Below are 16,960 nucleotides of genomic sequence, written 5' to 3' on the forward strand. Positions count from 1 at the left end.
GAGGTTGCTGTGAGCTGTGATACTATGGCACTTAACCCAGGGCAACAGCTTGAGGCTCTGTCTCAAAAAAAAAAAAAGTTGTTCAGACTCAATTAAGGAATAAGGAATTAATACAAGAAGACTACTACTAATTTCTGACCTTTAAAAATAACTTCTTTGTATGTATAAATTCATTGAGGAAGAACATTGTTGACATTCTCTATGCCTCTTCCTGTGGAAAGTGCATGCATAGAAGTCTGGTCAGAAGTTATGTGTAGTAGCCAGGCTTGGTGGCTCAAACTTGCAATCCTAGCACTCTGAGAGGCTGAGGTGAGTGGATTGCTTGAACTCAAGAGTTCGAGACCAACCTGAGCAAGAAGGCGACCATATCTCTGCTAAAAATAGAAAAATTAGCTGGATGTTGTAGTGGGCACCTCTGTTCCCCGCGACTTGGAATGCTGAGGGAAGAGGATGCTTGAGCCCAGGTGTTTGAGGTTACTGTGAGCTATGATGCCAGGAACTCCAGCCTGGGGCAACAGAGTGAGCCTTTGTCTCAAAAAAATAAAAAAACAAAGTTCTGTGTAGAGAGATGCAGGAGAGATTTGAGGCAGCATCTCTTTCCACGTTCTGTTTTACCAAAAGGGTAAGTGAAAGATGGATTTATTTTGAGAGAGTGTGTTAGTTTTTATTTTACTTTAACAAAAGGAGACAAGATTTTCTCCAGAGCTTTACGTATTTTTTTCTCTTTTCTTTTTTTGACAGTGTCACTCTGTTGCTCTAGCTCACAGCAACCTCAAGCTCCTAGTCCCAAGCAATCTTCCTGCCTCAGCTTCTGGAGTAGCTAGGACTATAAGAGCTTGCCACCACATTCAGCTTGTCTTTCTATTTTTAGTAGAGATGGGGGGGTCTCTTTTGCTAAGGCTGGTCTTCAACTCCTGAGCTCAAATGATCCTCCCACCTTGCCTACCAGAGTGCTAGGATTATAAGTGTGAGCCACTGTGCCTAGCCTATATTCTTTTTTTTATTTTTATTTTTATTTTTATTTTTTTTTCTAGCCTATATTCTTAATACTGTAAAAAATATATAGATAGGCGTAGTGGCTCATGCCTATAATCCCAGCACTTTGGGAGGCTGAGGTGGTAGATTGCTTTAGCTCAGGAATTCAAGACCAGCCTGAGCAAGATGGAGACCCCTCATCTCTGCTAAAAATAAACAAACAAAACCCCCCAGAAAACTAGCCAGGCATTGTAGAGAGCCACTATAGTCCCAGGTACTTGGGAGGCTAAAGCAAGAGGAGCTCTTGAGCCCAAGAGTTTGAGGTTGCTGTGAGCTAGGCTGCTGCCATGGTACTCTATCCAGGGTGACAGAATGCAACCATCTCAAAAAAAAAAAAAATACTAATAATAAAGACAATCACTGTTAAAAACATTTATGTTGTGCTCGGCACCTATAGCTCAGTGGCTAGGGCACCAGCCACATACACTGAGGCTGGCAGGTTCGAATCCAGCCCAGGCCTGCCAAACAAAAATGACAACTACAATCAAAAAGTAGCTGGGCATTGTGGTGGGCGCCTGTAGTCCCAGCTACTTGGGAGGCTGAGACAAGAGAATTGCTTAAGCCCAAGAGTTTGAGGTTGCTGTGAGCTGTGATGTCATAGCACTCAACCAAGGGCAACATAGACTCTGTCTCAAAAAAAAAAGAAAAAAAATATTTATGTTGATGCTATTTGAGGATATTCTTGGAACAGAAACATTTGCTTATATAAGAAAATTAATTTTCTTAATATAGCTCTATGTCCTACATTTAAATATTTCTAAAACTGGGGTCAACCTCACTAAAGTCCTGAAATAATACTGGCTTAGGAGTTAATGTCTCCATGATTCTACATAACAGTAGCAAATTCATCTTTCTCATCCATTAAATAAAATATGTTTTTCCAGCACCAGTTAGTTGGACACCATCATGTGTTCTCTCTACTGTAGCATGTCTTTTGAAGGTCAGCATATTATTGTAATGACCATCAGGACAATTTGTAATAGCAGCTCTTTTGTTCCTATGTTTGGTTTAGTTTGCTGTGTTGTGCCCTTGAAGAGCTATCCCATCACTAGTCTGCCATCCCCACTGTGAGGCTCTTGCAAGATTGCAGCCTACATTTATGTGTATTTGCTGTTGTCTGTTAAATTCATCTTCTATTTAGCTAACTCCATATTGTTCTTCATTTTGCATTTATGTAAGGATTCACTACTTACAAAATTCACTGCCTATCTTTCTAAATAGGTGATAATTTTATGGTGAAAGGTTAATTATGAAAAGTTTATTATAAGACAGTTTTTATTTATTTATTTTGAGACAGAGTCTCAAGCTGTCACCCTGGGTAGAGTGCTGTGGCATCACAGCTCACAGCAACCTCAAACACTTGCGCTCAAGTGATTCTGTTGCCTCAGCCTTCCAAGTAGCTGGGACCACAGATGCTTGCCACAATGCCCGACTATATAAGACAGTTTTTAAAATGACTCATAATTTCGGGGGCTTGGCATCACTTTTATTCATTTTAAAATTTTAAATGTGAAATGTAGTAGTTCTGAAAAAATAAGTTATATAACTACATACTTTTGGGGTTTTTTTTAAGACAACTTGCCTCAGCCTCCCAAGTAGCTGGGACTACAGGCAACCACCACTACACATGGGTAACTTTTCTATTTTTTAGTAGAGATGAGGTTTTGCTCTTGCTCAGGCTGGTCTCAAACTCCTCACATCAAGTGATCCTCCTGCCTCAGCCTCCTGGAGTGCTAGCTAAGATTACAGGCACGAACCATCATGCCCAGCAGCATACAAATTCTTGAATGAATGAAAGAAATGTTAACTTTATGTCATTTTTTTTTTTTTTTTGGAGGAGATAGAATATAAAACTGGCTGGTACAGTCAGTTGACATGTAAGTATATTTATACTACATGTCATGCAGTGTATTATATGCGACTTTCTATTAAGTAGTTTTTGTTAACTGTGATAGAATGATTCGAAGTTATATTTACAGATAGTTGCTTTTGCTGCCATTATTCATTATCTTTGATTATTTAATAATTTTTACAAATCATACTCCATTTTAAAATAATTGACTTTAAAAATCTGACATTCAAATATTGTGATATCAGAAAAGATGTTGCATTCCTAGAGAAGGGAAGAAGGCAGATATCCTTAAGGAAATAGGAAAAAATATTACCAGAGATTGCATTAACTAGCCAAATGGTTTGCTAGGCTGAAGTAAAAGCTAATCAAGTAGTTTTTATGATGTGCGTATTGGTAATATGTTTGTAATAAATATCAGGTAATATATTTTAAAATATAGTGTAGCAAATGTGCCATGCTTTCATGTTTTAGTAGCTATAGACCAAACAGTAGCATATTGTCAGTTTTATTTCAAAATGGCCTTCAATAGTATATATCTCGAATTTTTCAGGTCATGAAACTGAAAAAAAATTAAAATTTAAACAAGTATCAGTATTGGCTCTAAAGTGACAAAAATGTGGTAGTAATTACAAATTAAGGATAATTTTGAAAAAGAGGTAGTTAACCAGGTGAGGTTAAACAAGATTAAATGATTTATGGCCATTTTATAAAATAATGACAATCTTCATTTTAAGCTACAATGTAAAGTGCTTTATTCTGAGATTGGGTATTGTGGCAGAAGCTAAAACTCTCTTTTTTCTAACAGTGCCAGAATACAACCTCTTTTTCTTTTTGCACTAACAAGACTGCTTTACCACCACAGCCCACTCTAAGTAATTAAATCAATCCTTTGTACTTACCGTATTCTCTTCTAGTGACGGTACTAGATCTGATTATATGCTTCATGCATATTCAAAGTACCGCACTGACAGCTCTTTAATGAGCTCTTACTTAATCAGTATGAACAATGTTCATCTTGTTCTTTTTTTCCTCATGCATTAGAGCTAGGAACAGTTGGGAAAAATGAAACATCCAGCATTCATTTGAAAAATATATTGTACTTTGAAAAGTGTCTAAGCTGAGGAAGTTGCATTCTGCCCTTTAAAAGTCTGATGGACAAATTGGATTACTAGTATTGGATTAAATAACAAATGGTTAGAGGAGAAATGAGAAAAGCTCACTGTGATCACAGGCTTTAATATTTTTTGTTACTTATAAAGCTAAAGGGGTCTTTAACCAGTTATTAAAGTCAGGATTAATTTGTAATGGTTCAACTTACTGGCTTTTAAAAGCTTTTTAAATTTAAAAAATTTAAAATCCTTAAAAACAATAGTGTAATGACATTATAAGAAATTTTAATTTTTTATTGCTAGGCTAAGTATAGATTTCCATCTTTGTATTTTACCTCAGATAAAGATTTAATACAAAATATTTTTTCAGTTAATTTTAAATAATCTATATAGCAATGTGTAGTGTGTCTTTAAATATTTCTTACTCTTAGGCTTATTTCCTTTTGAAATATGAGATTCTCTTATTATTGGTTATTTCCTAACAATTAAAGGAGGAGGATCTTTTATTCTTATCCAAAAATCATAGGCATGAGTTAAACTGAAAATAACACAGTACCACATCAATATTATTATTCTCAAGGAAGCAGTGTTCCATTGAAGAAAATGATGCTAATTTAAGAGTAGGCTGGTTGCTTCTAGTATTGCATGAAAGCCTCAATTACAGGTTAAGTTAAACTCAAAACAAAGTTTTAATATGTCTGTATTTTTAGAATCCACTTAGATTATAAACACAAGAATTAAGTCTTTAATCAAAAAATAAAATATCATAAAATCTACACCTATTAATATTGCACACATGTGGCATTTCAATGATCAAAAAGGGCTTCACCAGGGTACAATTGGCCTTTTTCCAAATTGCAAGCTTTTTCTCAGCTTTTTCTTTTTACTCTTTCTTCTTTTGTTGCTGCCCAGGGATTTGTGCCTATCGCAGCCTATATCACATGACCAGTGTCAAGACATCACATGGTCCAAAGTGAATACAAAACCAGCTACCCTAAAAGACAGATTAAAAATACTGTAAAACAATAAAGACTTTTGTTCAGACTCTAAAAGAAATCTATCCTAAGTCGGCTTCATACCATTATTTTTAGCAGCATTTAATGAAAGCATATGTCCTCATCATTCTCCCTAATGATGAACAACAAATATTTGTTTTACAGGGATGGTTTGAAAATACATGTTTAATCTTTTACACACAGATTAGCTTTTTATATTCTTTTCATTCTGAAAATTTCTTTAAATTTATTAATGTGGAAATATTTAAATAATTATGATATTCCCATAATTTATGCAAGCATTAAAAAGAATGAGGTAGGTATTTGGACAACATGAGAAAATAGGCTAGTAAATAAGCTCACTTATGTTAAAGGAAAGAAAGCTATATGTGTCTATAGACATAGACACATGTGTGTTTATGTATGTGATAGACATAGCTATATCTATGTGGTCTGGAAGGAGATATGCTAAACTGTAATAGTACTTATTTCTGAAGAGAAGAAGTGGGGAGTGTGGGGTTGGTGAAAGAGTGGTAGACTTTGACTTTTTACTCAATTATACATCTCTGTTGTTTGAATTTTTTAAATGGACTTGCAGTGTGTTTGAAAGCTAAAAGAAAATATCTCACTTAAAAAGAAAATAAAACTTAGGGATTAATAATCTAAGCTGGAATATTTAATTTTTTATTAGATATTTAAGTTAACCCTATGAGTGCTGAGCAGATATTGCAAAGCAATAAATCAATCACAGGAACAATTCAGGAAAAAAATCAAAAAGTTGTAAATTTGACTAGGTATAATTTGAAGGAAAAGGGGAAAAAACATGGGGAGAATTAATATTTTTCTTGAGTACAATTCTGGCCTACTTCTACATGAATAGTGCCAAATATATACTATACCTTATTATAATCCTTAATATACTAGCCTTGGGGGTGGTGTAGATGATGGAATGAGTATTAGGGATAGTGAATTTTAAGTATGTCCAGTATTCAATCAGTGACTATGATCTAAAATATTAGATTGTCTCCCTGTTCAAATGTTTTCTGAAGATTATTATCTTTGTTGTAATTTTTTTTCACATGTAACTGTAGGTGCTTTTTTTAGCCTGGTCATTTACAGTGTATTTAATAATTTATAAGTGGTTTACCCTACTAAGGATGATATGTTCCAGAATGACAATTATGTGTATATCTTAGTTTACTTTGGGGGAGGAAAATAAGAAAAAAAGTAAATTCTTACAGTGGAAGCTTTCACACAGGCTCTGGACTTCACTGATCTTCCTTCTAATCTTGTGATTCACTTAATGATTTTTTTAATGTTACAGTTTTTTGGGTGTTGTTTTTTTTTTTTTTAATCATCACTATATGTCTGTCAGCACCATGAGTTCCTGACTGAAACCTAATAGCAAGTCAGCCTCTGGGGAGGATTTAAAAGGTGAAACATTTTGTTTACTGTACTTAGTGTTAATATAATCTATACGTATGTTCAGGGGTACTAAAATATATATGCCAAATAACATCAGCTCTTGAAGATTGGCTTATGAGTTTTTAAATATTGATTTCTTTTTTGTAAGATCTTTGAACTTTAATCTTAGATTACTATAAGTAGTTTAATATATACTATTGGAGTGGTTAAAATATTTTTCCATGTTAAAAAAAACTTGTGTTAAACTATTATTTGGCTTGTATAATATCATATAATAAGAGGTAACTTCCTGATTGTAGGAAGGAATACAGAAGAAGAAGAAGCTATGATGCAGGAATGGTTTATGTTAGTTAATAAGAAAAATGCCTTAATAAGGAGAATGAACCAGCTCTCTCTTCTGTAAGTACTCATGATTATGCTTGTTTTTCCTACAACATTGATAAATCCTAGGCTTTTTGTATTGCCTCTTTGTAGTTTCTTATTTGTTTTCTTTCCTTAGACATTACAGTAACTTTTATGTAACACTTAAAATAATGTATAACAGTTTTTATTTCAATAATAAGAATTTTTAAATGGAGTGATAGATACTATAAAAAGGTGCCTATTATATAGAAGGCACAGAGTATAAGCTATTTTCATGTTTCAGGAATAAATCACTTGTGGGAAAAAGGATATATTATATTGAGGGCTAGAGGGGAAGAGAAATAAAATTGAAGTTTATTTAACATCAAATTCTAAGTTTAAAAAAATAAAAATAACTCTGAATAAGGACAAAAGTACATTTATAGTCTACAGATGATGTTACTCTAAATTTTGGGATAAGAGATTAATTACTAAAACAGAAGTGACCTTTTTACAATGGCAAGGATTACAATAAAATGGAGACTAGATTAAATGTAAGCATTTTTAGTCTTTATCATTTAGTTCACTTTAGGACGTAATGCTTGTTCCTTTCTGCCCACTAATAGTATTCTTGCAGTATGCCACCTAGTGTGGGAATGAGCAGGCTTACATTTTTTTATTTCAGTGAAAATCTCTAATTTTATAATTTCTGCCATGCTTGAACTTGACAAAAGAGTTATGATGAAGCACGAAACTTAAACTAATCCTGAATCTTTGTCTCCTGTATTATATTTGCACTGGTAGTAATTTCATGTTTCTTGTGTTCTTTTCATATGGAGTTTTGGACAAAAGAATCATTATGAATTGTGAAAAAAATTATTTTAGAAAATAGCCTTATACCTGGCACTTAATACAAGAAGCGTTGAAGAATGAAACTACTTTTAATCCTCAGATTAAAATATACCTCTGTGCCTATTCAAAATTGAAGGAGGAAAATAATAGCACTAGTAAATAGTCGACTGAGGAAGGTTTTAGGTTTGTGTATCATTTGTTTGGAGTGGCTTAAAGTTAAACAGAAAAGTCAGTTATGAGTCCCAAAATCAATGTAACGTAAAGGTTCTTTTAGGTGTTTAATGATTTAGTAATTAGCATATTGATGAACTTTGCAACTTGCCTAGGGAAAAAGAACATGATTTAGAACGAAGGTATGAGCTGCTGAACCGGGAATTGCGGGCAATGCTAGCCATTGAAGGTAAGAAATGCTGTGGTCTGGTAAGGTGTCAAAAAGATTTGAAGAGTGTGATACACATCTGGTTTTAGTAAGTCTGGTCTACTAGGGACCTGCAGGAATTGCACATAAATGCCTTTGAGGCAGAAAGTACTACTAATCTATATATAAACCTTCAGATAGATAATGATGTTTACTATTAATAATAGTAGAAAATTATGTTCACTTTTGATCTGTTAAGTTTAAAATGTCTATAAAATAGAAAATATAAGGAGATAATTGATTTAATTACATTTTACTTATGTGTAATTTAAAGCTGTTTCCACTGGGGAGGTTTGGGAAAGATTTCTCATTTTGATTTTTCACGGACTGTAAATTTTACCTTAATATTTAATTGATGTCAATATTAAAATAAGTCACTGTCCAATCTACTATAGTTCTTAAGATTCCAACTTCTATTAAGTGAATATTCAGGCAAAGATTGGCATAAGAGATAAATAAAACACTTCACACCTTTCATGAAGTTTTAAAATGAATTATGTAGTAATCCTACCCATCATTCATATCAGTAAACATCAGCTAGCTTAACTGTGTGGCATTTACTATAAATGATTATTTTAAAAAATGTTTAGGTTTTTCATAATGCTGTATTCTTTTTACCTCTCAGTAAAAATGTCTTGGAGTTCAAAGATGTCTGCTTACAAGCTAATCCTTTGGGCTCAGTAAAATGGACCTTTTGTCTAATCAATGCAAATTGATTTTCCTATTCTATACTGACCTCTTAACCCATTGACTGTCCATGGTAATTTTATTCTTCACCTGATAAGGTACCTGATCCATAATAAGTCAATTCTAATTAGTTCAGAAACTAGAAATTTAAGTGTCTAAGGGAAAGCCAAATGAAACCTTGTGTTCTTGAAATATTTTAATAAATACTAAAATGCATGCTGTTTATCTAAATACTACCATATATGTTTATAAAAATTTTATTTTAAATTATGTTTATAGCCATAATCTCATTTAATTAATACCACTGGCAACATTTGTATATCATCATTTAGAAAGCTGATTTACTTTATTTTAAAAGGTTTCAGTAAGCCAACTTCCTTCAACTGGCTATCCAAATTATAGTATGTATAATGGCAATAAAATGTGTCAAAATTTCTGTGAAATTTGCCATTGAAATAAAGTACACAAGTATACTAAATGGTATTTTTCCTTTCAATATAATTTTTGTAGTCATGGTACAATAGTTGTTAAAAGAGATAGGAAAACTTGTCAGTTGAAAAAAGCAGGTACAGGCTCAGCACCTGTAGCTCAGTGAGTAAGGCGCTAGCCATATACACCAACGCTGGTGGGTTCGAGCCCAGCCCAGGCCTGCTAAACAACGACAACTATAACCAAAAAATAGCTGGGTGTTGTGGTGGGTGCCTATGGTCCCAACTTGGGAGGCTGAGGTAAGAGAGAATCGCTTGAGCCCAAGAGTTTGAGGTTGCTGTGAGCTGTGACTCCACAGCACTCTACAAAGGGCAACAGAGTGAGACTCTGTCTAAAAAAAAAGAAAAGAAAAGCAGGTACAGCAAATACTATTTATATAGTGTGTATATATATATATATGTATAGTATATAACTCATTATACAAATTTATAGATTCATTTTATATTGCACTGAACACAGAGTATTCTTTATATTTTTTTAACCTATCCTTTCATAGACAGAAAATTGTTCCTAAAATATAGCTTGATACAATGCAGTTGACTTTCAAGGCAGATAATTGGTTCTATTCCCCAAAACAGATTTATTACCAAATATCCATCTTAAAAAGAGGCCATGACACATATTAAAACAACTCAGTTTCAGTAGCAATCCTATCCCTAAATACCAGACTTGTAGTCATAATCTAACATTTTATCTGTCTGACCTTCTTATACATAACAGAAAACCAGTAGAAAGTCATACCTTTGAAGAAGAGAGAAATAATATTTTTCTTTTTAAAACACCTTTAATACAATCATTAGTTTTGGTTTTTTTTTAATCATTCTCTTTTGTTTTTTAATTACGTTGTCCCATATGTGACTGTGACTCTCACAGCCAGTTTCCATTCCTGGCTGAGGGAAAAAGAGACTTGAAGAAAGAACCAGCCTGTTGATTACAAATAAAGATACTTTCTTAGAATGAGGCCTGTCCCACTAGCCTGGGGAGTATGTGGGCTGGGCTGTCCTGGAGAGGTTAGTTCTGATCTTTGTGAAGATCAGCTCTGTGAAGACCAGGTCCTCTGCGCTAACCCTTAGAATGGACACACATGCAGTTCAGTAGCCTTTTCGGGTGTTAAAACACCATGAAAAAACATTTGAATAGGCAATGCTAGTTGTTTCTGTTTTGCTTTTCTTTGTTGTAAAGTTCATTCCTCTCATCTCTTGTACTTAGTAGCCAAATAGTTTTAATAATAAATAAACTGGAATCTTTTCAAATAAGTATGCTGCTGAAACCATTCACTGGGAGGAAAGTACAGACTATTAATAGCCATACACAGTGAAGGAAACATTAACAGGTTGGTTTAGAAGCAAATAAATAATATTCAATACATCTATTTTTCTGAGAATCCATAATCACTTTGACCTGTTTTTTTTATTTTTTTTTTTTTCCTGAGGTGTTTTTTATGGCAGGAGTTTGACTCTTCTGAGCTAAGTTGTAGGATCCCTCAAGCTAACAAACATCTTTTAGATACTTTTCCAATAGTTCTTTTTTTTTGTTCCAGATTATTTAATGCCCCCTCAGGAAAGATAAATTCATTTCTGCACACATTGAGGTGGGCTTTCATAAGGTGGTATGTTCATTTTCTGCACAAGAAATGGATCTTCTCTAGGATCCTGTACATCTTGATTTATTCTTGGCTTAGAGTTTGAAGTGGGTGCTCTTCTAAAGGGATTTATGCATAGGTTCACTATTTTTGTAGTTATGGTTTATATGATAAGCTTTTTATATTTAAAATCAATATGTAATCCTGTGGAGGAGCTTATCCCCTAAAACCCCATTTGTAAATCTATTTTAGCTTTGTTACACAGCACAGCCACAGTCTTCCATAGATTGATTAGGTACAGCGGTAGAATCCTATCAAATGGTCTGTTCTGATGATGATGCAAACTCTTTCAGGATTGCTAGTTGACTGGAACTAAAGATAAGACTTGACTGCAATCCCCCAATGTGCTCTTTACAAAACTAGTGTTAATTTTCATCAAAGTGCCAGGCTTATTTATAGTGGCAAGGTTGAAGATTTACTGCAAGAACTTTAGGTCCTTTCTATTAACGTGTTTATAGGTATTTCTTTTGCTTTTTTTCAAAGTAATTATCAACTTCAGCAAATAAACTGAATTGGGGAATGAATAATTGGCCCTATATATAAAAAAGAGTTTTTTAAATTAACAAAACAGCTCAGTGCAGATGGACACAAACAGAATCTCTTTATTTCAACACTTTGGCTCAAATGCAGCATCAAAACTTAATCCTATTTGTTGTGAGAGGATATGGCTTTTGTAGGAAAAGTACACTGGAATCTTTAAATTAATCAGAACCCACATTGTAGTCTATCCAAGCCAAAGTCAGTGCAGCTAGCTAGCTGTGACTGGTGTTACAGGTGAGTAATCCTTTTTTAAGATGCATAACAGGTAACACATAAACTTTTGCAGGTTTTTAAGACATAACATGTCTAGGTGAAGCCATTTAAAAGGGGAATTTAAAAAGTTTAAGTTTGATCATACAAATATGAATCTTGATCAATTTAAATGTAATATTAAAAATTTTTAAATGATTGAAATTGTAATTTCAATTTCTCAAATTAGCAAATATGTATGTGTATATATAAACATGTATGTGTATATTTGAGTTAGTATGTATGTATGTATAATTTATTCTCATGAGAAAGCAAATGTAATATAAAAGTATAGTTTTATTAATGTAAAATCTGTTTACTGCTCATAACTATTTCCTCTACAATTGACTAATATTTTGTAGACACATATCAATGTAGTACTGTAGTGACAGATTTAATATTTTTAAAACCCTATAAATTTATGCTGGGATATTTCAAATTCTTATGCCAATTAAATTTAACTCTGAAATGATGAAAATTACCTAAATATTCTTAATTTTAAAATGCTTTTGTTACAATTATGGGAAATGCCATTACTAAGCTATGAAAAAGTTAAGATTTAAAAAAATTATTCAATACTGAAGGAGTTAAAAATTGTTTTAAAGTTCCTTTCTTATCCATATAAAGTCCTAAGTTTTTCAATATTAAATAAATCCTGGTGTTTTAAATTACCAATTAACTTTTAAAATGACTGGCCAAGTTCACAGATGGAATAATAAAGAAAATCATGTGTGTTATTAAAAAAAATTTTTTGTTTAAAACAATTTTTTAACTCTACTTTTGTGTATTGCTGAAAAATTTTCCAGTTGTAAAGCCCTTATCCAAATGCTTCAGATGTAAAGAGTTATAAATCAAAGCTTATAATGAGAATGATGTCTTGAGGTTAGAAATAGAAAAAATAATATTCATCAAACCTAATAATTTTAATAATTGTAAAGTTTAGTTTCGAGTCTTTTATAAATTTAGCAGCATTTTTTTCTGAGTTAATATTTCTAGAACTACTTACCTGAAATTAGACTAGGTGAGCTTTAAGATCTTTTCAACCTGGAGAGTCTATTAATTTACCTGCTGTGTAGAATAAGACTGATTTAAGAACAAGAACTAGATTAGAAAATTTTCCAGCATTCCTGTTCCTCAGTTTCATTTAAATCCAAAGACGACAATCGATAGATAAGGCTTCTCTTCAGTTTTGCTGTTTATTATTTTTAAAATTCTTATATTTAGAAAAAAAGCTTTCCCTAGTAATAATTTCTTTATACCTCTCTATGCTATGGAATATCCCACTTTTTTTATAAGAATGTAATAGTGGTCGCTTATTTAATGAATTTATTTGTGTGATGTTTTGTATTGAATGTGAATAATTAACATATAGCATGTTTCTCTTATATATGTATGGATGTGTTTGAGCTTGTAATGAAAGGAATAGTGATAAAATTGAATAGACCATTCTGGCTTTTTGCTGCTATTCTAACCTTTATTGCATGATGATGCATCTAATTTTTAATTTGTAAATACAAGATAGAATTCCCTCTAGCACCATTTGCTTTCATAAAGCTGCTGAGCAGTTTGCTGTCTTGAATAAATTTTGCTTTGGAGGGGGTCGGGGGGGATTTGAACCAGCACATTCTTGTGTGGTTTGTGAAGATTCACATGGTAACCAGCGGTGTGCATTGTTAGGTTTATCTGAATAAGCACCAGCCATGTGAGTTTTAACATGATTGCCCAGGGCAATGGAGAGAGAGAGAAGAGAGAAACCCGAAAGGATTGCACTCCTCTGTTTTTTGGAAAGTGCATTTTGCTGGGAGAAGGGGACTGCAGGAGTCAGTGGCCGGCTTTTTTTTTTTTTTTAAGCTGGTGTCCTGTTTCCCTATAGGTCCTCATTTGTTCTGCTATCTGCCTCATCATCTACTTCTTCTTTTCATTGTTTACCTTCCTAATGAGGGAGGCGGGGTAGACTGGGGGTTGATTGACAGCTACAAGCCCTTACAGTCTGGCCAGAGAGCAGTTGGCTTTGATTTCAAAAGTGTTTTAAATGTTCGATTTAGTCTTGTTTTTATTAAATGAAATTGCTGCTCATCTTAAGAAAATTATCAGACCAGCAAAAATTAGGATATATATTATTGGGACCTAAAAGTTAAAAAAAAAATATCGCTCCACCCATGGAAAGAGCACTGCCCATCGGATTTTGCAACCTTTAACATGGAATTTCAAAAATATGTATTTTTTCCTTTGCAAAAGTGCTTTGATTTGAAACCACGCAGCAAACGTCTCCAAAAGAAAACTGGCTGTGATGCGATCGAGAGCTGCAGTGTAATATTGCAGAGCAAATTTATTTTTTACTTCAAAGAAAAATGCTAATTAGCCGATTCACTACTTTTAAAGTTATTGTGAAGCATATGGCGCCCAGTGTGAGATACATCCAACTGCTAAAATAGAGCGGAGAGGAAATTAGCGAAGAATGGGCTGTTTGGGGTGAGAGTGGGGGTGGGGGAGGAGGATCGGATCGCAGGCATATTCTCTCTAGCCCTTTCCGAATGATTTTATCGCCCCTCTCTGTTTCCCGCCTCCTTATTTACCCACTTCCCCCACCACCAACCTCTGGGCCAACTTCTTCTGGGCCTCCAGCTCCCCTCCCCCACTTGGGCTGGATTCAGGTGCGCACCTCGGGCTAGCCGGCTCACACCTGGTTTTAAGCAGGGTTCCCACTCTGCAGTAGCTATCTCCATCTGCGGGGAATATTTGGAAAGTAGGATTTTAGCAGTGAAACCCTCACCACGACAGCCAACTCCCCCCCACCCTGCGCCTCAGAAAACACTTAGCTTAGGGGCTCTATAACAAGGTTTGCCGTGAAATCTAAGAAAACAAAAAGGCGGGAAGGGGAGGGTGGGGGTGGACCCCGCCGGTGGGTAACTAGCCTGCGGTCCCCTACAGACTGGCAGAAGACAGAGGCCCAGAAACGACGAGAACAGCTCCTGCTAGACGAGCTGGTGGCCCTGGTGAACAAGCGCGACGCGCTCGTCAGGGACTTGGACGCTCAGGAGAAGCAGTGAGTGGGCCGCGGGATCGGGGTAGAGGCTGGGCCACCTGCGGAGGAGCCGAGAAGTGTGCGGAAAGTTCAGTCCAGAGGTCGCCGGAGGGCTGTGGCAACCTCCAGCTGGTCTGGTGCTTTCCAGTCCCGCTGGGGATCCAAATACGGGGCTAGAGGGGAGTGCTGCTCTGCCTTCTACGAAGAAAAATAATTTTCTTTTCCTGTTTATCTGACATCCAGGGCTGAAGAAGAAGATGAGCATTTGGAGCGAACTCTGGAGCAAAACAAAGGCAAGATGGCCAAGAAAGAGGAGAAATGTGTTCTTCAATAGCCGTCAGAGCTGAATCTCTCCCAAGATTTCAGAGTCTTGGTTCTACAGAATAGAAAAAGTCAGACTCATCGATTTAGGACTTTTAACATTTTGTTTGGATTGTACTTCTTTACCACAACCACCCTTTTTCCTCCCTCATTTCCAGATAATATACAGAACTCCAAAATAGCTTTGTTAAGGATTTTGTGTGTGTGTTAATAATTTCCTTGAAATCATGTAAAATAGATTTACACAAACACCTTGTGAGTGATTGGTATTGGCAGTGTTCAAGAAACTGTTCAACAAAAGAAAAACATACTTCTCATTTTTTTCCTTCATTTTTTTGATGGGAGGAAAATGTAAAACATTTTTGTTGTTGGTAATAGCATAATGACAGTGGGAGGGGGGAAACAAGGGGATAAGAAAAATGTCATGATTTCATTCCAGTCCTGCCATATGTAACACTTACTCTGTTACCTAAATTTTATAGTTAGATCATATTCAATCTGCTTATTAAACTGTGTATTTACCAGTGGAGTTTTCTGCATTTGTTTTAGTTTCAGTAAGGATAATAGAGTTCCTCTCCTCTGCTTTCCTCAGAGGATGGCTCTTTAACATAGCCAGAGATGAGCCCTGTGGTTTGAAGGTGAGCTGTGAGGATGGGACTAAAATTGACATTCATCAGTTTATAAAGGCAGTCTTATCTGAGAATGCACCATCTTTTTCTCTGGATAATATTTATTACATTTTGGTTGGTTCCTACATTTTGTTGGGTCTCAACACTGGCTCAAGAATGCTGTTAATATTTATTCTGTATTGATAATTGTCTTGCTACTACAAGTAAACCCCCCCCATTTAATATTTTCTTCTCTAGCATAGCACTGTCATTTTTTGTGAAATATGGTTGTTTATTTATTACAATGCTGAGTCATATAAATTTTCAATAAAAGCAGAAACTTTCTTACCTTACACACTGCTGCTGCTTTCTTTCAATAAAGCTGGACATTGGTTTGAGTGGAAGTTTGTGCATCCATAGACTTTTCATGTAGAAAATGTTCCTGTGGAATGCAGGGCAGAATACTGCGCTGTATTTGGAGCTGAGTAAGTTTACACCATCCCAGAGGGGCCCTGCGAACACACAAATTCGAATTAAAAGTAATTAGTTATACTCTTAAGCTATATAGACCATCATCTTCTTTGCAAAGGATTGTCTGTTAAAGATTTGAGGAAATTTGTGATTCTACATCGCTGAAAAAAAAATACCAATATCTTGATGAATTTTCTGTGTTACTACTTTTGTTAGTTTGTAATTATGTGAGGGAGAACTAAGTCTTCTGATAACCAACATGTGTTTAGGTACTGAAGTGAAAGGAAGAGGGGTATTGCTGGGGGAGGGGAGAGCGTGCAGGTATGTGTGTATGAGATGAGGGAAAGAGGACTTATAACAAGAAGCTCTAGGGTATGGCAAACTGGTGATTCTACAGTAATTTCCATCAGTCCTCTGCAGGGGTGTCCAAACAAAGAAAGCTCGTTCAACAAGTCTGGAAATTTAGAGAAAACAGTGAGCTAGCATTTATACTTTAGCCTAGATCACATGTAAGTACGTGTGTGTGCAAAAGTACACACACACAAACAGATTTCGTTCAAAAAAAGCACGAAGCCATCTCCAGTTGCCACTCTTTCAAATTGATAAACACTTGCTGTGGTAGAATTCCATCATGATGAGGATTGTGTTTTGCTTAAGTTATTGAAAAGTTACTGGAACTGGATGAAATCGGGTGTTCGCCCTCTCTATTTGAGCTGGAGAACCAAGAGAGCTGCTATTCTCTGGGGAAAGCGCTCACAAACCCGTTCTAAGCCTGGGGAAACCGGCAGACGGAAATCTCCCTCCCCAAGCAGCCTGGAGTCTGGGCGGCCAGCACTACATTTACGCGGGGTTCGAGGAACCTTTCCTCTGATGGGGCTTTGCCGAGAGCCTGTTCTCGCC

General features: G+C 35.2%; 1 protein-coding gene across 4 annotated transcripts in view; it reads left to right on the top strand.

Moving 5' to 3' along the window:
- The window catches only part of EHBP1 (EH domain binding protein 1), a 412,692-nt gene extending 396,750 nt beyond the window's left edge, over positions 1 to 15,942 (top strand). For all 4 annotated transcript variants that reach the window (XM_053587096.1, XM_053587100.1, XM_053587098.1 and 1 more), the window contains 4 exons: positions 6,716 to 6,815; positions 7,937 to 8,010; positions 14,567 to 14,681; positions 14,904 to 15,942. In XM_053587096.1, the coding sequence (XP_053443071.1) occupies positions 6,716 to 6,815; positions 7,937 to 8,010; positions 14,567 to 14,681; positions 14,904 to 14,994 (380 nt within the window). In that variant the 3' untranslated portion in view covers positions 14,995 to 15,942. The remainder of the gene's footprint in view (positions 1 to 6,715; positions 6,816 to 7,936; positions 8,011 to 14,566; positions 14,682 to 14,903) is intronic.
- The last annotated feature ends 1,018 nt before the right edge of the window (positions 15,943 to 16,960 follow it).

This window comes from Nycticebus coucang, chromosome 4 (genome assembly GCF_027406575.1).
Source record: "Nycticebus coucang isolate mNycCou1 chromosome 4, mNycCou1.pri, whole genome shotgun sequence".
Taxonomy (NCBI): Eukaryota; Metazoa; Chordata; class Mammalia; order Primates; family Lorisidae; genus Nycticebus; species Nycticebus coucang.